At 34.3% G+C, this 25,897-nt stretch overlaps 1 protein-coding gene across 4 annotated transcripts in view; it reads right to left on the bottom strand.

The window, feature by feature from the left end:
• Positions 1-25,897, bottom strand: part of FER (FER tyrosine kinase) — a 479,199-nt gene that overhangs the window by 144,501 nt on the left and 308,801 nt on the right. For all 4 annotated transcript variants that reach the window (XM_082623771.1, XM_082623772.1, XM_082623769.1 and 1 more), the window contains 3 exons: positions 25,635-25,691; positions 18,000-18,115; positions 15,461-15,555 (listed from right to left, as the gene is read on the bottom strand). In XM_082623771.1, the coding sequence (XP_082479897.1) occupies positions 15,461-15,555; positions 18,000-18,115; positions 25,635-25,691 (268 nt within the window). The remainder of the gene's footprint in view (positions 1-15,460; positions 15,556-17,999; positions 18,116-25,634; positions 25,692-25,897) is intronic.

Genomic DNA, 25,897 nt, shown 5'->3' on the forward strand with positions numbered 1-25,897 from the left:
TCGGCAGGCGGACTCTCAACCACTGTGCCACCAGGGAATCTCTATCCTTTGTTCTTAAAAAGCACTTTTAAAGATGTAAAAAATTGCAAAAAGATAGGTATCTAATTTTTTATCCTATTCAACAAATGACAGATGTTAAACATAGAAAGGGTTTCTTTCTTAATTTTAGTAGCCAAGATAGGAAATATAGAAATTCAACCACTTGCTGGTAGCAAATAATATCTTAGAAGATAAATTCACTTGGAAGTCTTATCAAAGATCTTGAAAAATGTTCTCAATACTAATACACAGACTAACAGATAAAAGACTAACATGTAAGAGAAGGAAAAAACAAAAGAAAACAAAACAATGTCTTAAAAAAACAGAAAATATGGAATACATGTAATCTTTTAAGATATAAAATTATTAAAGATGCTATATAAAGTCACTTTTTAAATCTGCTGCAGTTTGTTATATAAAGCCTTTCATTTTGAATCCAGGTATTTTCAAGTGTGATATTGTTTTCTCAAGTTTGACACAGAAGAATTTAGGCAAATTTTTCTTTTCTAGCAAAGGTTACAGTTTCTATGTGTATTTATTCAGCTCTCAATCTGAGGCACAGCAGTGTCAGGTATTGAATAATATTCTTACTGGAACTGAAAACTCATGTCCATAAATAGGTACCAATGACAATTGACTTCAGTTTTACAGAGAAGGACAGATGAAGGCAAACGAAGAGCAGGAAAGTTCCATATACACAAAACCTTATTATAATGAGAGCTTCTAATATTATTTTCACATTTTCAATGACAAGAGGGTATGCAACACTTAACATAAAGTGCAATCACTCAAGATGAATCTGTGAAGATGTTTAATGTATATAGCATCTGAAAATCTAGAAAAAGAAAAAAGAGAGTACCTAAATGAGAAGAGAGATATTAAATATGACCAGAAGACTCGTGAAGAAATGAGAAAAGAAAAATGCATAAGAGATTTTCATAAGTAATTAATTTGGCTGGTCATAAAATGAGCATTTAGCAAGTAGAAGACTGATTTCATCCTTAAAAATGTACTCGAATTTATGAAGGAAATGGGGAAAAAAAGGCAAAAATGTACACATTCCTGTCCGTTGGAGACAACATAACACAGACTCTTAGGCCTCAAGGGCCTAAAAGATATTCAGTATTTTCCAAGGAATTGCTCATAAAGATGAAGCCCTCTTTACATTAGTTACCCTGAAAGCTGGTAAGAACAGCAAGAACATAGCATGCCCAGTTTAAGGTAATCACTGCAGGGTGACTCCTTAAAATTAAGTAACTCATTACTATGATCTACGAGGCTTTGCATGGCTTGAACCCCATCCCCTCTCTAACCTCATCTCCTACTACTCTCCCCTTACTCTTCCTTCATCCACCCCACTCTTTCATGAAGCCTCGAATGTCCATCCTCCAGTGTCTACACAGAGTTCCCTCACTTCCACCAGGCATTTTACTCAACGTTCTACTCATACTGAGGCCTTCCCTGGCCACTCTCTCTAAGACTCCAACCTCTGCATACCAATAGTTGCTATCCTCTTCCCTCTATGCTTTATCTTTTCACACCACTCAACGTCCTATATATGTTTTACTTACCTAACATATTTCTTTCCCTATCAAAACATAGGGTTCATGAGAGTAGGAAGTTTTGCTTTTTGTGGGGTCTTTTGGTCTGTTTTCTTCACTGTTGAATCTCCAGTATGTGGCATATACGGGAGGCATTCAGTAACTATTTGGTGGCCAAATGACTGAATAATCTAACAGAATATCTAGACTTAAATAGTTTTTAAGTACAATTCTACTTAAAGAATATTGGTGTATCTGAGTAGAGTGACATACCTTCTCAAATATTAATGGATAAGGTTTTAGCTTCTTCCACAAATTTAAGAAGAGTCCAGAGTTTGCCTATCATTTCTGAATAGACAGGGTAACTTACAACTAGATAGGGATATAAATAACTTAAAACTAGAAGGGGATAAACAAAAGAAGAGAGAGCCATTATCTTTGGCTAATGCTGACAAGAGGCGTTTGTTCAGCTTCTACGTAAAATAGTTTGAATATTTATGGTACTGCAATGCAAATAAAAAACCTCCCAACATATTCACTTTTTAACTTTCATCATAAATAAAATAAGCATTGTTTAAGAACTTTGATTCAACCGATTTTCAGTTGTCTTTTAAACTTGGAAATATTTTGTGTTCCCCATTGTTTTAATAACTGTTCTCCTTACAATTCTGATGATATGAAGATCTCATACTAAATAGGCACTGTCAGAGTCATATACATTGGGAATACTACTGGGGAAAACCTATTTATTTATTTAAAAAAATACATTATATATAAACATTTTTATTTCAGCTGAATTCATCACAGTTTTACTAGCCCTGTTCATACTTCTAACATTTGCATCAAATATAAGTAGGCTTTTAACAATGAAGCAAATTTTCTTATCATTTATATTACTTTAAACTTTCTCTGCAAATTTTAAGACTTTTCCATGTACAGTAGCAAAAACTTAAAAACAATAACAAAAGTAAAACTAATCAGTATTCTATCCATGAGGAAGGATGCATATATGTTCATAACGCTTACATTTTCCTTTAATTCGTTAAGGAACTTCAATTATCAGAAAGACATTTTCAAAACAGGATCTAAGAGCGAAAATATGGTTCAGAATATGCTTTCTCCTTCTCACCAAGCTATCTGCCTCCTTGCAGGAGGTCCTTAAGGTATAAGTGCCATCAGATGCTCAGAACATGAAAAACATATGGGTAATATTGCTCAGATATACACAATGCACCAATGGCTCAAATGTACCATGAAAAGTTAGTATCTGTTATAACACACCAACCTTTGCTCACTGATAGAAAAGAAAATCCCTAAGCACTTCTTTATAACCATTCAAGTCAAAGAGGGGATACAGTAATAGTTGTTATATTTTAGATTTCATTTCTCATAGCTTTCTTTTGGGTTAATGTTTTTAGTGTTTAGCTCAACCTCTGGGAAAGAAGGGTATGGTCTACCCAAAACAACAATAGAAAAATGCTAATACCACATGTGTGGAATAACACCAGGTTATCAATTTAAGTCGTGCATAAATTAAATAAAGTAACTTATTTCAAAAGGTATTAGTGTTTTTATTGTCTGGAGAAATGTCCAGTTTAAACTCTTCCATCTGCATTTGCTTTGGGATATCAGGCAGCAAATGAAACATTAGGGTAACCCAATGTATCATTTGGCTGAGAAAGAAATATCAACTTAAAGATGCTATCTTTTTAAAATGTTGTTTTGCAAGTATTAAAAAGTCAACTAAGCACATTTATTTAGCTTTTCATTAATGTAATATGCTTGAATTATAAAGACCAATATTTAAGTTTAGATGTTATCATGTCAGTTAACATAGAAAAGTTACCCGTTCTTCCAAATAGAAATTTACAATGCACTAATTTATAATTACTCATTTAGACTCATTCAAACTTTGTTTTAGGGAAGAGATATGGGAACATATGTATATGTATAACTGATTCACTTTGTTGTAAAGCAGAAACTAACACACCATTGTAAAGCAATCATACTCCAATAAAGATGTTAAAATACAAAAAAAGAGTATTCTATCGACATCTCCAAATAACAAAGTAATAAAGCCCACAAAATTAGGTTCTTCTTTAGTAATTATCAGCAGCATAAAAAAACTCAGCCACTGAGTTGACATATCTTATAATCTTTAGCACAAAATATTAATTTGAGATTTGTCCTTTACCTTGAACTCAAAATTTACTGCTGTGAAGTGGTATTGTTATATAACTGGTAATGGATTGTATGATGGGAGATGAGTTAAATCTGTATAAGGTCAGGTGCCAGTTCAGACTTCAAGGGCTCTTTTACTGAGTGCCAGAAGCCATGTTCCTTAATCTTTTGTTGGCACAATTTACCCTTTCTATATTTATAATGAGTGAAAGAAACAAATGCCAGGCAAGGATCCAGAGCCAAAATACTGGGACTTTGTTATCAATGGAACAGAAACTGTCATTTCCAGTGACTCCCATAATAACCTTCTATAGCTGTGATGTCATGTAACAAATTGATTCTGTTAGAATCACGTAAAAATATAAAAGTTCATTATGAATTGGGAAGGAAAAACATTTATTTTTTAAAACAGTTTAACCTTCTGGCTAAACTTAGTGAACTTACCCTAGAAATTACAAATGAAATGAATAATTAAAAGAAAAAATTCTGACAATGGAAAGATTTCTTTTGAAAGGCATTTATGAGAACTATATAAATAATAATGTCCAAATTTCTAAGCTAAAATCTCTAGACAATATAAACTACACAAGCTCAATATTTTTTCAAACTTGTTATAGAGGTGAGATATTTTGATGTTGTCTAAAACCTGGTAAAAATTCTTCAGTAATTCTAAAAACTCCAAAGCTGTAAGTCATTTTAAAATTAAGATAAGTTTGAGGATTGCCAAAGGGCATGCACCTGTGAGAGCTGAGGAATGTACCATATAATATAACATTCAATTAGTTCCAAGAAGTTCTGAACTCAAAGATAACATCCAGGTCCAAAAGAAGGGGCAGTTAGCAATATCTAGTACAGACTAGAGACTGATGCTTGTCTTGCTAAAATTAATTACCTCTACCCAGGATCTGTACCTCACATTGTTGTACTTGGAGGTTAAGGTGCTTGGTTTCTTATTCATCAGGGTATCTTATGTCAGCCCTAATTTAACCACATATGTGAAAATAAATGACAGCTGCCTGGACTATAAATACTCCTTTAAGTCATGGCTTGTCATTTGAAAAATAAGTCCTCTCATCATTTCCTTCATTTCAATCTCTAAGTAAAAAAACAACTTGTTTGCAAAATAAAATGGGGTCATCTTTTAGCATATTAGAGTTTGTCTTTGTTTTCAGTATTTCCTAGCACCATTTACAACTGCCTTTTGTTTGATTTTGTTTATCCAGCAACCTATAAGCAAGCAATAAATAAAGTATTTGTAATTCAAGAAATGATTCAAATGAAGACAGGATCATCTTGGAGTAGTCACTCTAAACTTGAATCCTCAAATGCTTATAATCTCCTCAAACATTACTCTAGTTAAAATGTATTTCAGATTTATGTTTCCAAAGGGCTCAGTTATCTGACGAGAACAGGAGCATTTTAAATCTCTGCATAATACATTTCTGAAACGGCTTGCATATAAGACACCAAGCAGTTATTAAATCTTGCTTTTAACCTACCAGTTCTCTAAATCTTCTCTCCACAGCTTGTTCCCAGTAGAGAAAAAAGTAACTCAAACAAAAATCTTCCTGTTTACCATAATAATCTGTTTACTTATCTGTGCACAAGGTTGAGAAATTATGGAATGGGGATGCATGTATCTGCCCACAGGGTACTTGCATAGACACTTTGCTTGAATTTTCATTTATATTTTCAATTCATAAAAGGATTATATATTTTGACCCACTTATAACTTGAATGACATAATAGAAAATAGAAAGAGCACGGTTTTCCCACTTGGTATTTAACTGATGCTGACAAGTCACTCTAAGCTCTCTGAACCTCATTTAGCTTATTTGTAAATGGAGATAACAATACCGCCTGGTAGAACAAATGACATAATGTTAATTAAAGTCCTTTGAGAACTGTAAAATATCACGTAAATGTAAAATATTGTTTATTATTATGCTACTTTATTAAGAATGAAAAGTAGCTGGTTATTTCCCCAGCATGCCTTTTGTAAAATGAGGAAAGGACAGAAAGATGCTGTTTTGAAGTAATCTAATAGTTTGTTATGAGAGGTTTCAAATTTAAGAAAAATTTTCCTAACTAAAAAATTATAGGTCAGAGCTAAAATTTAGAAGCCATTTTAATCCAGCCACTTTAGTTTTAGATACAAGGAAAGAAAGACCCATGAAGGGTAAATACTAAAACATACAAACTAAACAGTCACAAATGGTGGTGGAAAGGGAAGAGCTAAACCAAACTTTATGCTTCCCAATTTGCTGTCACATCACTTGGCTAAAGAAATCTAGGGTTAGGATTAGAGTCAGGGGCAGGGGCAAGTTCAGAGGTTGGGTTAAAGTTCTGCCTGGATTATAGGAGTCATTTTAAATCATCACTTTCTTCTGTTGGTCAATTATAAAATAATAACAATAAAAATTATGACATGATGAGAATACACAAAGTGGTCATTATGGTTAAATATTCTAAGATTATATATATAAATATAAATTATATATACATATACATATGTAAAGTGTCTACGTGTGTTTGGTATACACATATAAAATCGCAGTACATTAGCTCTTACAGCAACTCTATTATTCTTACTTCACAGGTAAGAAAACTAAGGGAGGGAACAGAAGGGTTAAGTAGATTGAGCAAGATTAAAAAACAAGCTTCTGGCCAAAATGCCTGGCTCTTGGTCTTTTTTTAAAGAGCTGTACATCTTAATGTACAATTCAGTGAGTTTTGACAAATTTACAGAGAGAGATGTACAACTGTCACCACAATACAGTTTAGAACATTTTCATCACTCCATAAAGATCTCTCTCACCTGTATAGAGTCAATCCCCATCTAAACCCCTAGCCCCAGGAAATCACGGATCTTCCTTCTTACCTATAGATACCTTTTCTGGGCATTTCATTTTGTATCGGACTTGGGTTCATCTATACTGTAGCATATATTATTAGCTCATGACTCTATCATTTAACAGTAATATTATTATTGTATGGATATACTATATTGTTTATTCATGCAGCAGCTGATGGACATTTGGATTCTTTCTACTTTTTGGCTATTATAAATAATGTCTCTATGAACAATTGCAGTCGTTGTGTGGACACACATTTCAATTCTCTTAGGTGTATACCTTGGATCAGAACTGTTAGTTTATATAGAAAATTTATGTATAACTTTTTGAGAAACTGTGACACTTTTCCAAAGTGGCTGTATCATTTTACAATCCATGAGCAATGTATGAAGGTTCCAGTTTTCCACATCCTCACCAACACTTATTAGAGCTCATGATCTTCACCACTACCCTCTGTAGGCTTCCAATAACTGTGCACACATGACACTGAATGTTAGAATAGGAGCGAAGGGGGCTTCCCTGGTGGCGCAGTGGTTAAGAATCCTCCTGCCAATGCAGGGGATACAGGTTCGAGTCCTGGTCCAGGAAGATCCCACATGCTGCGGGGCAGCTAAGCCCGCATGCCACAACTATTGAAGCCTGTGCGCCTAGAGCCCGTGCTCTGCAACAAGAGAAGCCACCGCAATGAGAAGCCTGTGCACCACAACGAAGAGTAGCCCCCACTCGCCGCAACTAGAGAAAACCCGCGAGCAGCAATGAAGATCCAATGCAGTCAAAAATAGATAAATAAGTAAATAAATTAAAAAAAAAAAAGAATGGGAGGGAAGGGGGAGCTAAATTGAGTGAGGGAGACAGAGCTTAAACTTACTCAAAGACAACCAAGTCTATTTCACTTATGTTAAAAAATTTTTTTAAGACTTTTGAGAGCAGTTTTCGATTCACAAAAAAAATTGAGAGGAAGATACAGAGATTTCCCATATAATCCCTGCTCCTTACTAGAGAGCTTCATGTATTATCAAATCCCTTGTTAGAATTTGTTATACTTGTTACAACTAATGAACCTATATTGACACATCATTATCACCCAAAGTCCATAGTTTACATCAAGTTTCATTCTTGGTGTTGTACATTCTATGTGTTTGAAAAAATGTAAAATGACATGTATCTACTATTATGTCATACATGGTAGCTTAAATATCCTATAAAAATCCTCTGTACCTATTCATACCTCCCTCTTCCATAACCCTTGGCAGCCACTGAAATTTTTTTTTTAACTGTCTCCGTGGTTCTCCTTTTTCCAAAATGCCAGAGTTGAAGTCATAAAGTACATAGCCTTTTCAGATTGGCTTCCTTTACTTAGCAATATATATTTAAGTTCCCTCTATGAATTTTCATGGCTTAATATTTTATTTCTTTCGAGTGCTGAATAATATTCCATTGTTTGGACGTACCATAGTTTGTTTATCCACTCACCTAGTGCAGAGCATCTTGGTTGCTTCCAAGTTTGGGCATTATGAATGAAGCTACTATAAACATCCTTGCGCAGGTTTTTGTGTGGATATAAGTTTTGAAGTCCTTTGGGTAAATACTATAGAATGTGATTGTCGGATTCCACAGTAAAAGTATGCTTACTTTTATAAGAAACTGCCAAACTGTCTTCTACAAACAAAGAGTTTTATTTCTTCCTTCCCAGTCAGTACAACTTTTGTTCCTTTTGCCTTATTATGTTAGCTAGGACTTTGAGTAAGATGTTGAAAAGGAATGGTCAGAGGGGCATCTGTGCCTTGGTTTGTGATCTTAGTGGGAAAGCTTCAAGTCTCTCACCATTAAGTATAATGTTAGCTGTAGGGTTTTTGTAGATTTTTTAAAAAACAAACTGAGCAAGTTCCTCAGTTTTCTGAGTTTTTAAAATTTTTTTTATGAAGGGGTGTTGGATTTTGTTAAATGCTTTGTCTGCATCTATTGATATGATCACCTGATTTTTCTTTTAGCCTATTGATGTGATGGATTACATTAACAAATTCTCAAATGTTGAAACTGGTTTGCAAACCTGGGATAAATCTCTCCTATGCTTTTCATAACCATGTATTTATCAGCTTTTCATCTTATAGTGGAAAATATATATATATATATATATATATATATTTTTTTTTTTTTCTTACAAGGAACCTTATGGTGTTTGCCTCATTTATCTTTATATTCTGGTATGTAAACGTGTTCACTGATGAGAAAGGAAAAGATGCATAAGGTTTAAACAACAATAAATTGAGAAAATAGGAAGAGTTTCTTACCAGGCCTTAACTTGAAAATGTCAAAATTATGAGCTCATTGTTTTTGAACTTGCTATTTTGGCCCAGGTTTTGTAACATTAGAATGTTAGATTATAACTGGTTCAACACTAGAGATTTTGAAGCTGTGTCTGAAGAGAAAAAATCAATAAAGACTATTTGTTATCTTAAATTACTTTAAAAATGTTTAAAACAAAAAAACCAATCATTTATTTTTAAGTGCTATAGTGGTTTTACCATAGAATGCTATAATGTCTTTTATATTAGTATAGTAGCTAGCATTTTGGTTTCAAACACTGGCAAAGAAATATTGCGGCAAAGGTGAAAAATACCTTAAACATATTAAAAGGTGATTTTTATTTACTTTTTCTTGCTTTATTTTTTGCTGTATTGTTCTAGAAGCTAGAACATCTAGTATAGTGTTTAAGTGGTAAATGTAGGCATATTTGTCTTATTTCTGATATAAATGAGCAAAGTATTCAGTCATTTGCCATTAAATATGATGTCATCTTAGGAATATGTCTTTCTTAGGAGCCACTCATGGTGAGAACGTTCTCTTCTATTCCTCAATTTCAGAGAATTCCTAACAGGAATTAATGTTGGATTTTGCCAAATGATTTTTCTTCATTTATTGAAATGATTATGTCGTTTTTAATTTTATTAATATGAATTACATTGATTGATATTTGAAAGTTATATCAGCTAGTAGTCCTAGGATAAATTCCACTTGATCATGATGTATTTTTATCTGCTGTTGCATTTGCTTCATTAAAACTGTGCTCAGAATTTATATATGTAATAATGACATATAGTCTGTAGTTTTCTTTTGCTGTAATATTTTTGTCTAGTTTCAGAATCAGGTCGTGATGATCTCAATGAATTGAGAAGTAGTCTCTCCTTTTCAATTTTCTAAGAATTTGTGTAGAGTTGGTGTATTTCTTCTTAAAACTTTTGTATAATTCACCAGTGAAGCCATACAGGTCTGGAGTTTTCTTTGAAGGATGGTTTCTTTTCTTTTTTTTTTTTTTTTGCGGTACGCGGGCCTCTCACTGTTGTGGCTTCTCCTGTTGCGGAGCACAGGCTCTGGACACGCAGGCTCAGTGGCCATGGCTCACAGGCCCAGCCGCTCCGCAGCATGTGGGATCTTCCTGGACCAGGGCACGAACCCGTGTCCCCTGCATCGGCAGGTGGACTCTCAACCACTGTGCCACCAGGGAAGCCCTGAAGGATGGTTTCTTAATGACCAATTCTATAAAAGATATGGGTTTATGAAGGCTGAATGAGCTTTGGTAGTTTTCGTCTTTCAGAAAATTTGTCCATTTCATCTAAGTTGTTGAATTTCTTTATATAAAGTTAAGGAAATATTATGAATATCTTTTTTAATATCTGTAGACTCTATAATGATGTCACCTCTATCATTCTTGATATTGGTAATTTGTGTCTTTTTTTTTCTGAAGACTCTATGTAGAGGTTTTATCAATTTTATTAATCTCAAAGGATTCCATTGATTTCTTCTATATTTTTTTCCTTTCTTCTATATATTTTGGGTTAATTTGCACTTCTTTTTAAGGTAGAAATTGAGGTCAAAACTTTGAGTCCTTTCATCTTTTCTAATACAGGCATTTAGTGCTATATTTATTTCCCTAAGTACTGCTTTATAGGCATCATATAAATACGGAGATGTTGTGGGTTTTCTTTCCATTTAGTTCAAAATACTTTCTAAGTTCCACCCTGACCCATTGGTTACTCAGCTATGCATTGTTTACTTTCCAAATATTTAGAGATTTTTCAGATACTGTTCTATCCTTGAGTTCTATTTTATTTCTGCTGTGTTCATAGAACTTAAATTCTTATAAATTTATTGAGGTTTGTTTTATGGCCCAGGATATGATCTATCTTGGTAAATATTCTCTGTGTACTTGAAAAGAACGTATGTCCTGGTGATGTTGTGTAGAGTGTCCTATAAAGGTCAGTAGGTCAAGTTGACTGACAGTATTATTCACATCTTCTGTGACTTCCATAGTGAACATAGTTCTTAAAAAAAAATCACTTACAACAGCATCACAAAAGATCAAATACTCAGAGATAAGTTTGACAAAAGATGGAAAGTCCTATACACTAAACTCTACAGAACCTTGCTGAGGGATATTAAAGAAGACCTATCCTACTAGAAAGGTATGTCATGTAGAGGGGTCAGAAGACTCAATATCGTTAAGAAGTCTATTCACCCCAAACTGATCTATAGAGTCAATGTAATCCCAATCTAAATATTAGCAAACCTTTATATGGAAACTGAAAAACTAATAATAAAGTTGCTAGAGAAATGCAAAGGACTTCTAACAGCCAAAACATTTCTAAAAAAGAACAAAGTTAGACAAATAACATTACCTGATACAAGACTTACTATAAAACTTCAGTGGTCAAGGCAATGTAGTATTGGCATTATGGCAAACAAAAAGATCGACAGAAATTAGAGTCCAAAAATAAAACTACACATAAATATACTTTAAAAAATGAAGGTAAAAAAAATCAGGAGAGAAAGGAGAGTCATTGGTGCTGGAACAACTGAATATCTATATGCCAAAAATATGAACTTCAAACCATTCCTCATAACCATATGAAATGGACCATAGAATGAACTATAAATTCTAAATTCTAAAACTATAAAAATTGTAGAAGTAAACATAGGAGAAAACCTTTGTGACCTGGGATTCAACAAAGATTTCTTAGATATACTATCAAAAATATGACCTATAAAAGAAAAACATAATTTAAAGTTTGAAATTATAAACTTCTGCTCTTCAAAAGACACTATTAAAAGAATGAAAAGACAAGTCAACTGAGAGAGAATATTTGAAAATCATACATCTGATAAAGGACTTGTATACAGAATATATAAAGAACCAAGACTTTATTACAAGAAAACAACCCAATTTAAAAACTGGGCACATTATTTAAATAGACACGTCAAAGAAGATATATGAATGGCAAATCAGCACATGACAAGATGCTCACATCATAGTTGTGAAAGACAACGAAAAACACAATGAGACACTACTGCATAAAATTATAGTATCTAAAGACTGACCACACCAAGTGTTGATGAAGATGTAGAGAAAGTACAGTTGGGAATGTCAACTAGTATACTCACTTTAAAATCTATTTGGCAATTCCTTAAAAATTTAAACATGTACATTCTATCTAATTCATTTATTCCACTCCCAGGTATTTTCCTTAGAGAAATGAAAGCACATGCCCATACAAAGACTTATACATGGGTGTTCACAACAGCTTATTTGGCAGTAGCCCTAAATAGGAAACAACCCAAAAGTCTATCAACAGTTGATATCAACGGTGATATATTCATATGATGCTATTCTACTCAGCAATAAAAAAGAATGAACTTCCGATAAACATTACAACATGGATGGATCTCAAAATGAATGAAACAAACTAGACCCAAAAAGGAAAAGAGTAGTACAGACTATATTATTCCATTTATATAAAATTCTAAGAAACACAAACTAATATATAGTGACAGAAAGCAGATCAGTGGTTGACTGGGACAGGGGTTGAGAGGGGGAGGAGGAAGGGACTACAAAGGGGCATGGGGAAGATCTGGGGGTGATAGATGTGTTCATTACTTTGATTGTGGTGATGGTTTCACAAGTGTATACATATGTCAATACAATAAAGTGTACATACATAAAGTATATGTCAATTACATATCAATAAATCTGTTTTCAAAAAGATTGACAAATTATGATTATTAAATATTAGATTTTTGACAGACATTCTCTCAAAATTGAATTAAGTAAGTCCAATGCTTCAAGGCAAAAAACTGACAGTTTTTGTTACCAGGGAGAAGAATCCAAGCTTTGCAATGAAAGTTAAAATTTTAGAAAACACATTTGCTATAAAGAAATTGATACTTCCTATTACTTTTCCAGTGAGATTAGAGATGACGTTAATGAATGTGGTCTTTTGATACTGTATAATGAATTACTTCACTGTTTGGAAGATCTATATAACCTGGTCACTTGATATTTTCCAAATGAGAAATGACAAAGCATGATGCTACAAAAATCATGCATTCATCTTATAAGATTGACCAATGGAATTAATGTAACAGAGTACAAAAAGTTCAATGTGGTTTCAGATCCCACACTGCAACTAACCTCCAAGAAAATTTAGCAAAGTCCACTGTGGTAGGCAGAATTTGAAGATGGCCTCCCAGTAATGTCCCACCCTAATCCCTGGAACATGTGAACATGATTAGATATCAATCCCATAATGGTGTTTTGTCATCTTGCACAGTTGCCCTAAAGATAGGCAGATTAGCCAGGTGAGCCTGATCTAATCACAAGACCTTTCAAAAAAGTGGAGGGTATTCTCCCAGCTTTTTTGAAAAACAAAACAGAACGAAATGAAAAACAGAAGGAGAAGTTAGGGAAATTCAAAGCACTTGAAAGATGTGACACACTGGGTCTGAAGATCAAAGAATGTAGGAAACCTTAAGAAGCTGGGAGATGCCCTTGGCTCACAGCAAGAAAAGAAAGGGAAACTTAGGCCATTTCTCAACTGTAAGAAATGAGACTTTGCCACCAACTGGAAGGAGTTTGGAAATGGATTCTTCCCCAGTGCCTCCAGCCAAGAACTCAGCTTGATGTACTGATTTTTGGCTTTGTGAGACCCTAAGCAGAGAACCCCAGTAAAGTCTGCCTGGACTTCTAACCTACACAACTGTGAGGTAATAAATGGATATTGTTTAAAGCTGCCACGTTATGATCATTTGTTGTGCCGCAATAGAAAGCTAATACATTAACCATAAATCGAAATGCACATAAACTCAGATACAACTCAAGCACTGTTTAAAAAAGAAAAAAAACCCAAATAATAAAAATGGAAACAACCAAAGTATCCATAAATAGAAGATCGATTTAAATTATAGAAAGCCATATAATGGAATATTCTGTAGCCATTATAAAGAAAAGGTAGAACTATATGGATGAATATGAAACAATGAAACCATGTTATATTAATAATAGATAAAAAGATCAGCAATGTTAAGATTTTGAATAATTAAAACATTTGCATAAAATCATGGTATCTATAGTAAATATTTTCCTGGGGGAAAAAAACACAAAAAAATAAATAGCAATTAGCTTTGGGGTAAGATTAGATTGTTGAGTAGGTCGTTTTCTAATGAAGTTTATTATTCTTAATCATTTAAAAAATATATCAATAAAGGTTACTATTTAGTGTCCAGATAAACACTTTCCTGGCTCTCTTCCAAAGCTATCTTTTGCTTTATGCAATTTGGACCTGCCATCAGGAATTTGTTACCATGCTCCTTTAATCAGTCATAGTAACACCAAAATGACTTTTCCTCATCAAGTCTGCCCTACCACTCAAATCTAAGTTTCTCAGTGACATCCCTTATTAACTGGGGGCATCATTTGCATTACGTGAATGTTTTATGTATTTATAATACTTAAACATCCCATTTTAATTAAAATTATAGGCTATTCAATTGTTTTTAAAATTTTGTATGAAAATTGTATGAAAGCTACTTTAAGATATAAATCGTAAATAGTGTAAACCATGCAAATATATATTGCCATCTTGAGGATGAAAATGATTATGATCTAGGATCCTGCAGTTATATGGTAATAAAGAAATATTCCAATAACAATCAAACCAGCATGGTAAAATTGGACCAATTTATCCTTTAATAATGAAAGAATTATGTGAAAAGTTTTTAATGGGCAATCTACAATATCAGGTTTATGTGATATATATTAAAGTTAGAAAAATGTTTTATATTCCTTTAAGTTTCTTCTTGTAAAATGAATAAATACTTAAGGTAACAAAGCAAATCCTTTTCAGTTATTAAATACTGTATTTATAAATCTTATCAAGATCATATTTTACCTCTGATTATATTTTCTACAACAGAAAGATGTACAATAAAGATAACACGGTATCAGTTTGATGTTATCCTTGTTTGTTGGCAAAAGTAGTTAAGCAAAATACCTGGAGGTGTTAAAAGTCACCAGAAAGAAATAAAAGGACAAATTCCTAGAGAGATCACCTTTTTTTGGTCCACATATCAAACAAGTTCATAGTTTGTGACCCAAAGCATTATGATATTATTATATACAACTAAACAAAAGGATGTATGGTAATGTACTTGTAAAATGATATACAATGAACGACATATAAGACAGTACTATCATTATTATAAAGTAAACCTAAGTAGACTATTTATCTAAATAGACTTTCTCACCGAAAGATTATATATAACTAATTTCCATGTGTAGCTGCAATGTAATAATATATCTTCTCTTAAAAAGGTTGGCTGACACTTTCTAGAAAATGGCAAGTGTTATAGACTATAAAAATATCAAGTATGTGTACAAGCTCTTCATCATCAGGAAAATGTTAAACAAAATCCTTGGAAACTTTACAAGGAGAAATCAAAGAGAATGAACATATAAAAGCAATAAAACATGACATTAAAATGTTATTGAGGAAACCTCTAAAATCACATTACCTGGAACCAGTTCCATAATTATGTAGATAGGCTGTCGTTGTGTGCAAACTCCTATAAGTTTGACAATATTGGGATGATCATATTGCTTGAGAATTCTGGATGAGAGAAGTATAAGAATAGTTACCATTTAAGTTGTAAGCATTAATTTATGATCATGAGTAGTGTGCACAAGTAGAATGCACTTTAATCAACACAATTTTTAAAACTTTAGTATGAACCCAAATTATGATAAATGGGATGTATTATGTCTTGACAAATCTTGGCAAAATATAGATATAAATGAGTCAGTTTTTATTCAATTAAATATTTGTTTAAAAGTTATTATCTACTCTGAATAGGTAATAAGCATGCTAAACAGGAATAACTTACTTAGTCCAAAATATGCAGAACTCCCTTCAAAGAATCTGGTTTTAGCCACCCTCACAAAAGCTGGAAAGTATTAGTGGACCAAAAACTGTAAGCTGGTAGGGCAGCATCTTTTTGTTTTGTTTTGTTTTATGTATATACTTCATTTGAAACAAATAAAAATAGAACGATTCATATTGGTAAATGCTATAGAGTAATCACTTCATATTTAGATTTCATAATACATACTTTATTGATGATCATGATCAACTTCAAAATAGTAAAAACTCAAAAAGTTTTGAGGAACCTGGCAGAAGGTTAAACAATGAGTAATATAAGACTTAAGCTGAGGCAGAGAAGTTTTAGTTTGGATAAAGGCAGAATTTCAGACAGCTGTAAAAGTAGCATAGACTCATCTATAGGACCCCAAGCATGAGTTAAAAATAAATTAGATTCCCTTAGAGGCCTGTCTACCCTGATGTTTTCTGTTACCAAATGATATTCCATGTTATCCTATTGACATAGTTATAAATTCACTCATATTTGAAAAAACACAGTTTCCTTTCTAGGAGAATGAAAAAAATAACTTCATTTGGAGAAAGATAAAACAGTTTATATGTGTGCTGTACATGTACAACTAAAGCAGAGATAGCTCTAAGAAAAATGTTATCGATTGAAAATATATAAATTTAATAAATGAAAAAATACACTGGGAAGAATTCTAGAGATAAAATGTTCTGTCAATAACTGAGTTTGCAGTTTCTATGAGGAATTAAAAAGGAAGTTTTAGAATGATTGACTGTAATCCAAAATGTCATTTCTTAGGTTGAAAATTGCTTAATAAAGAAATTCCACAAAACAGCCAGGATGAATCCAAATAACATTAAATAGCTAAATATATAGCTTTATTATCTGTTAAAGGATACTTGGGAGTTTGCGTGGATGTAATTGTCATTTTTAACATAAAATTTCAGTTTCACTTTAGAAGAAATTAAACTCTATCTTTCAGTAAAACATTCACAAATTAGAAAGCAAGATACCTTAAGATACCTATGAATAACTAAAATAATGAGGCTATACGTTTCAATTGTGATAGCATACTTTTAAATTCATCATAGGATATTTTTTCTGAATTGCTAATAATATACATGAAAAAGGTTTGCAACTATATTCCATAGATAATATTTAATAAATGCACCCAACTAGTTTAATCCATTGCTATAAATATCCATTTTTAGATGATGGAGAAATGACATCAAGATGCTCTATGCCACGGGATTTAGTTCTTTTGTTGCCATGTCCTCTGTTCTCCCATGGCACTTTACAAAAACTTCAATTTTATATACAATGCCATGATGGAGACAACACACACACAAACACACACACACCTTTCCTTCCTTCCCTTTATACCACCCATCTATGGATCTATGTATCCTCCTTCTCCTTCTCTCCCTCTCAACTGTCCACCTACTCATCCATCCATCCATCTCTCATTCATATGTCCATTCTCACTCTATCCAAAGCCCCTTTCCATTTGTTTTGTGTTTTGCTGTATATATTAGATTTTACCACTAACAGAAGAGTTTAAACTATTTGAAACATAGGGCTGGCAGGTTGGAACATTAAATTCTAGCTAAAACAGAAAAAAGGAAGAAAATCATCCTAAAAGATCAGTTAGAAAAGAAACAATGAAATGAGCTAAAGAAGAAATTTGAGATTCTCAGAAAATAAAGCTAACAGCTGGGAATAAAGAATCAAGCAATAATATCTAAGGAGGGTAGGAAAGATGTAATTATATACCTAAATATATGTCTAAATTATGGATTTTATATATAGAATACAGTAATATTCTTAGTATAAGGACAATCACAACACTGCATATATGTATATGTGTATATTCATGTGTGATAAAAGCAAAAAATACGGCAATATTTTTCAAGGACTCAAAGAATACTCACTGTTCTCAAAAGCATCTGGTTCTTTTGACTGTGATTGCCTAACTGACCTGCAGTCTAACTCAAACACATAGAAACTTTCTGTTTTCACATTGTATAATAAGTGCCTACTTTTGACGGCCCTGAAAGCGCTGACTTCTAATTCATCAAATCATATTTAAGATATCTTCAAACTTACATTTTAATGAATCACTTACTCATATTATAAATACATATTTACATTACTTTAGAGAACTTACTTGGCTTCTTGTAAAAATTTTATTTTCAGTTCCTGAGGAAGATCTTCTTTACACGTTTTAACAGCAACAGCAGTTTTATCCTTTAATATGCCCTTAAATACTTCACCAAAATTTCCCTGAAAATACAAATATATTTATTGTTTAGAGTGTAAGACAGCCAGGTAAACCTTTGCAAAATACAAGGAAAGCATGTAACGATGAGTTTTGAGTTCATCAAAGTACTCTGTTAGCTTTATTCAGAGTTTTAAGTGGAAATAAAGACTGGGAATGTTACTCTTACCAATTAACTTTAAATACACTACCCAACACACCAACCTTTTGAGGGACTGAGGTTTGTGGAGAACTGAAAAGGAAATGGGAAAAAACTGAAATAGAATAAAAGGAAAAACTAATGCTGTCAGAAGTACCTAAGTTTCACTCCATCTAGTTCCCTTCACCCCCTTAGCTCTAAGTTTTATCACGTTGGCATTTAAAAATAAAGCCAAGTTTGTGACCACCTAGAGGCAGGGGATAGGGAGGGTGGGAGGGAGACGCAAGAGGGAGGGGATATGGGGATATATGTATATGTATAGCTGACTTACTTTGTTATACAGCAGAAACTAACACACCATTGTAAAGCAATTATACTCCAATAAAGATGTTAAAACAAACAAACAAACAAATAAAGCAAGCCAAGATTCTGTGAGGTGACTGGTGGTATTGATCCACACAGCCAGATGTCACTTGGACGAGAGTGTGAGAGAGTAAGACACTAGATGAGAGGCAACAGAACCAAGGCAGATGAAGGACTGTCAACAGCCACTGCTGCAGGCTGTCAATCCCTGAAAGATACCAAGGAAAACGAGGTGCTTGCCCAAATGCCAGTGTCACCCATGATGAGCTTATTTCTATCAAATGTCTGAACTCCTAACCTTACTCTATGGCTAGAACATATTTTGATTTAAAATGCCTTATTTCCAGTTTGAAGTCACTTTTATTATAGTTATGAAACAAAAGAATACAGAGAAGATCTATAAAGCTAACACAACAGCTATTTTGGAGTATTCTCTTCAAGTCTTTCTATGCATGCATATGTATTTTTTACATAGCTATAATTATAATGTGCAAGCACTGTATTATAATTACCTTTAATGCTGTCATTGTTGAGCAACAAGTAACTAAACTAGAGGTCTGATAATCAATGAGTTTGAGTTCTACGTTCAATGTAACTCTTAACCTATGATCCAAGGTGTATAAATTTTACATGTTACTAATCATTTAAATTTACTAATAGGTATTTTAATAAATTTATTTATTAAAGAATTACTATTTGCTTAATTTAATTAACACTTATTTTACTTAATATTTTAAGTATACTTGAATATTTAAGTAATGAATAGTATTATTAAGTCTAATATTCAACTCTTAAATATGCATTCAAAATGATGATTGATCACCCTTACATGAAAAGTAAACATACAATAACTTCAACACAGTGCACATTCATCACAAACTAGAAAAAGAAAAATTTGAGCTTTATATCCTTCCCTGTTATTCAAGGCTTTTTCCTTCCCACAATTATCACATCATTCAGAGCTGAGAGAAGGTATTAGTACCCACAATTACTGCTGAGCCTCTGTTTATCTGAATGATTCTGAAGCACTTAAAATTCACCTTGTCTGAAACTTAACATTTTATTCACTAGAAGACATTTCCTGACTAAATTACCTTTTCATTTAGTAGGGCCATTACTCTCTACAAGCATTCAGATTCTTCCTGTGGAACACTTTTGCCTTCCTCCTAGCACCGCAGACAGCCTACCCTGATTCAAGATCTCAGTCTTCTCACCTGAACTGATTTCATCCTTAGTCCCTCACCCTCTTCGGCCCCTTAATCTCTCCAACACACAACTTTGATTATACTACTGCCTTATTTAATATCTATCCTTCCCTACCATTCCTTTCTCAGACTCTGTCTAGCCATCTTAGCCTCTGACTGCTACATGTGTCCTAAATTCAACTACTTAGTGATCCCAGCCATGCCTTCTGTACATTTTCCCCTCACCTCCAATCAGAGAACATGCTAACTAATCTTTAAATTCATTTCTATGCCACCTCTTTCATGAAGACTTTCTTGATCTTCCCAAAATTATACATCTTGTTCCTGAACACATCATCCCATTGCCCCTTTGTACCTTTCTAATGGTTTCTGTCTTATATAACTGTTCTTGGCACATACGAGGCATTTGAAAATTGTAAACATTCATTTAACAATCATTACTCAGAAGACTTCAATTCTTTTAACGGCGGTCAGGGGAGGAATCTCCAAACACTGCACAAAAGACTCTGCTTCACAGACCACCTCTTCTCCATCCAAAGAGGTCAGGAAAAAGCCTACGACATCCATTGCTCCCTACCATGTAACAGGCACAGCTTCATCTCTGATACTGGCTTTAAGTCCATGAGGCTAAATTTCATTGTCTCTTGTGTATGTTTTTGTTGGTCCTCACAGAAGATCCTGGTAGTCCTCATTTCCCCCTCTCTAATTCTCATTAGGTTCTGCAGACTCCTCGTCAACCTGTCATCTCCAACTATTTCCCTTCTGTCCCCAACCTCCAGTTGCCTTCTGGAACTTGTGGTCCATCATCAAAATTTTATCTCGGGCTTCCCTGGTGGCACAGTGGTTGAGAGTCCGCCTGCCGATGCAGGGGACGCGGGTTCATGCCCCGGTCCGGGAAGATCCCACATGCCGCGGAGCGGCTGGGCCCGTTGAGCCATGACCACTGAGCCTGCGCGTCCGGAGCCTGTGCTCCACAACGGGAGAGGCCACAAGAGTGAGAGGCCCGCGTATCGCAAAAAAAAAAAAAAAATTTATCTCGATCTCTTCTTTGGTCCTTCTCTTCACCTTCTTTTTCTAACAGAAACCTGGCTCTCACTTGAGAACACTCAAATGGTGGGTGAGCTTCCTGTGCCTTCTAAAACTGTGATGACCCCACCCGCACCCCCAACACACACACCATGCTTCTCCCACCGCCTGAGAGATGGAATTCAGGATTCATTGAGCTCCTTGTCACTGCTTTCAAAATATTTTCCCTTCTGCTTTCCTAAAATCCCCTATCTTTGAAACTTTATTATTTGATTATATACCCACTACCCCTTACTGTTGCTAGCAGCTATTGCATTTGAAAATATTTTCCCTCATTTGTTGACAATTTGAGCTCCTGGATCACTGTACCTGGTGTTACTCTTGTCTTAAAATTTGGAAATTTCAATAGACACTTAAAGATCCTTCCAACACTTCAAACTCTGTTACGTGAGCATCTCTCTTCCAATGATCCATGTTCCAACCTATTTTCTATGATCATATCTTAAACTTTGCCATCACCAATAATGCAACTCCTCTGTAATACCTACATCATTCATCCCATCTTCTGGCTGGCTTCTATTTTTCTAGCTTACTTCCTATAGTATTTGGACTCAAAATCCTTTGACCCTATAGGAACTTCCAAATCTTTAGAGCCTATTACTTTTTATTGTCCATAACCCCCTAACAGCCTCGCTTTCTTCCTTATTCAGCTTAAGTTCCATGCTCAATAATTATAACAACTGTTTACTATATACTCTCAACTTCTCTGTTCCTTTTCATCTGTAGAACTCCCTCATCAAATCCACAACCCAGATTAAATGCAACACGGCCTACTCTGTTCCTATGCAGCTAAATGTGGCTGGAGAAAATCCACAATGATGTTGACTAGTTTCAGTTTAAATTCATGAACACAAACCTCTAGGGGGACCTTAATACTGCTCAATAATTATATTACAATTCCCTAGACCATTCACACTCTCAGTCTTCTAATTAAACTATTCCCCCCCTTTGATTCTCCTCTTAAAGCTCCCATACCTTCCCCACACCCTCATTCTTAGTTAACAATCTTGCTTAATTTATTGAGAAAATTGAAGCAATATAAAGAGAACTTCCAGACTCTCAGTCCCACATTTACCCTCCTACCAACCTTCCTTGCTGTTATAAAAAATGAACTACTGTGCTTCTATTAAAGTCAATCCTCCATTGTAAATTAAATTCCATCCCCTCTTACCTACTTGATGATATTATTTCAGGAATTCTTATCTCCTTCCAAAATCTTGAATTTTTCACCACATATTGCCAACTGCAAACCAGCATGCTGCCTCTCTCAGATTAACCAACAACACACTAATCATTTCTTCTGAAACTACCACCACATGTAGTTTGCTACATGAGGTAGCAAAACTTCAAAGAGTTACATCCTTGCTATCTCTAATTCCTCTCCTCCCACTCTCCCTTAAATATATTTCAGTTTGGCTTTCACAAAAAGCATTCTAAAGAAAGTGCTCAGCCAAGTCACTAGGGATCTCTTCACTGTTAAAGTCAATGGTTCTCAGTCATCATCTCATTTGACCTCTCAGCAGCACTTGCCACCACTGATCACTCTCTCCTCCTTCATATACTTTCTTCTCTTGGCTTCTAAGGCATCCTATCTCCTGGTTTCCTGCCTTCCAGGAGATTGCTCTTTCTCAACCTCAATCATCTTGCTTCTCATCTCTCCAGCCTCTTGATTTTGACGTGACCAGGGCTCAATCTCTCTCTTCTCTTCTCTATCTAGACTCACTCCATTGCTGAACTCATCTAAATAAACCAGCAAATAAGTAAGTGACAACTACCAAATTTGTACTTTTGATCCACACCTGTTTTCCAAACTCCAGACTTAATATCCAACCATTTTCCCAACATCTCCACTTAGAAGTCTAACAGACAAACCTTAATATTCACATCCCAAATTCCTAAACTCATTCCCCCCAAACCTGCTACACCTATGCCAACTGCCCTCTTTGTCCCATGCCCCGCATAGAGCATCAGGATATTTAGGTGGTTCAACCTTAAAAACAAATCCAAACTCACCACTTCTCACCACTTCCACTGCCATCCCCTCTGATCCAACAACCATCAACTTTAGTTAGGTAAGTACAATAGCTTCCTAACCTTCCAACTCAGCCTATTCTCAACACAGTAGCCAGAGTGGACTCTGTAGAAAGTAAGATCATGCCACTCCTCTACTCAAAGTCATTCTCTAGTTTACCTTTTCACACCCATTTAAAGCCAAAGTATTGATGATTACGGTGATCTACATGGCTCTACACGATCTACACTCTCACCACCTCACTGACTTGCTGCCCTATCCTATTCTTCCTTGCTTACTGGGTTACAGGCAAACTGTCTCTCCTGCTCATCAAATGAAATTTGCATTGGTACTCCCTCTGCCTAAAACCCTCTTCCTCACTTGACCACATGGCTAAATCCCTCCTCCCCAGGTTTTCATTGGAAATAAACAATCTTAATAAGGCTTACCTGGACTCCCTCATTAAAAATTGCAAGTCCAACCAATAGCACTCCTAAATTCCTTATATTTTCACAGGATTTTAGCACCCTTTAACATTATGAAGTTTACTTATTGATTAAGTTTATTGTTTTTCTGTCCTTCCCTGCTAGATAGAATATGAGCTTCATTAAGGGCAAGGATATTTGTCTACTTTGTTCACGGATGTATCCCAGGAACATAGAAGAGTGCCTGGCACACAGAAGGCATTCAGTAAATATTTGAGGAATGAATATTTTTGAGTACCAATTATATATCAAGTACAGTCTATAGAAATACAGTGCTCGAAAAAAGAGTTCCCATCTCAACCTTATACTACTACTAAATTCCAAAGTACATAAGTATAAGAACCATGGCAAATTATTTTTCTCATGCATTTTCATGCAGTATACTATAAATATTCAGAATAGGTAATGAAAATATTAAATGACATTTTTCAACTCAAATATATTTGCTGAAATTAAGCTATATAGTGGCTCTAAAGTTGAAGTGTTTTATTAAAAATGATAAAATCTATTAAAGCTGATATCATGCTACTGCCTTGTCATTGAAAACAATTATTCTTTTAAATAACCTTACTGAGGACCTAAAGGCTAAAATTCCTCCTAATATGTGAAATACCATGTATCACATATTAAACAAAGATAATTGAAACATTTCTCTTTAACTGAAAGTATTTTTTCCTTAGAACTGAAAAATCTGCTCTTCTCAACACACTATTTTCAGTAACTGGTTTAATTTTAGGGCTTCCCTGGTGGCGCAGTGGTTGAGAGTCCGCCTGCTGATGCAGGGGACACGGGTTTGTGCCCCGGTCCAGGAAGATCCCACATGCCGCAGAGCGGCTGGGCCCGTGAGCCATGGCCACTGAGCCTGCGCTCCACAATGGGAGAGGCCACAACAGTGAGAGGCCTGCGTACCGCAATAAATAAATAAATAAATAATTTTATAACTTATTAGTTAATTGTATTTTCATGGAAACTGATTTACTTTCTTTGTAATAATTTTTAGCCCAATCACTGCTACTGAGTTACCTAAAGTAATGAAAAAGAAGAAATATTTCCTTAAGAATTATGGCCACATCACAGAGGAAATAAACACACCAGCTACTGCTTGTAGCTTGAAATTCTTTAGGATTTACTTACTAAATAAGTATTAGCAGTCAATAGAAACTGTTTTCCAATAGCAATTTAATGCTTCTATTTGGAAAAGATATTTTAAAATAATAAGAATCCTGCAAAGTGGATTGTTTCAACAGGAATTTACTTTCTCAACACACATCAGGACCAAAAAATAGAGGAAATTTGTCAATTCATCTAGTTTACATTTAAATCAAAAAAAGTAATGAATAATCATTTATTTCTTTACTTGAAACGCTGAGCCTTAAATTCTAGTACTGATCACTCAGAAATGTATGACTGATAGTCTTCCCTAGCTATCTGGATTTTATACTATTTTTTACATTGCATTATGAACCTCAACTCAATTCAAACATCACTAATTAAGTCATCGACAAAGAAGTTAATATTTATCTATTGGAACTCAGTTATAAACGAATAACAAATTTTCCAATAGCCCATTTGATTATTAAATGTCTGCCATCATTATTAGTTATAATATACTTTCATATGGCCAATGAGTTGGAAGAAACTCCCAACCAGGTTGGAAGAAAGAGACTTTTATCATATATAGCTGCCTCCTCTGACCACTAACAGAGCTAGCTACAAAATGGATATATTGAAACATGTGCCTTGTCCACATAATTTTCAGATTGAAATAACATGTCCCATGTTGTCACATACCGTGATTCTATATACAATTCTGAAATCCCAAAGAGCAGTACCGCATTTTCTCTGAAATATCATGTATAACCAGAAACAAACAGAATAAGACTATTAAGTATTTAAAGTTTTATTACATCACAGTTTCTTTTCAAATCTCAGCTCACTAGTTTTGGCTTTACTACACTGTAATAAAATTTTTGTGGCTTTTAGTTCTTTCAGAGGAAAATATACAAAATAATATTCTTAAAGTCAAGATAATTCTTAAACTTTTCAAAGATTTTCACACTTCTATTTCAGTGAACATCACAGTATTTTAACAGATATGGCACTGTGTTCTTCTAGGTTCATGGGGGAATGTGCCTTGCTGTGTGCTGGAATATCAGAAAGGCTTTGAAGAAAATGAATCTGTAGAGTTCACAATCACTATCAAGATTTGGTTTTTCAGCTCAGTGGATTACATACCTTGCCCAGTAATTCTCCCAATGTGACATCTTCATGATTGAGAACCCATTTCTTATCCTGTGGCAAAGAAAAAGAACAGTTTTTTAGCCCAAGCAAGAATGCAGTTCCTGTAACATGCATTTGAGGCAGTGGCAAATAGACCTAAGGGATATTACATTCAGACCATTCAATAATCAGCACACTAAGAAGTTGTAACCTCAAGAGGTTATAAAACAGATTTAAGGAATGTTACCACACAATAGAACTTTAAGCTCTACATTATA

This window comes from Mesoplodon mirus (genome assembly GCF_964341445.2).
Source record: "Mesoplodon mirus genome assembly, chromosome: 5".
Taxonomy (NCBI): Eukaryota; Metazoa; Chordata; class Mammalia; order Artiodactyla; family Ziphiidae; genus Mesoplodon; species Mesoplodon mirus.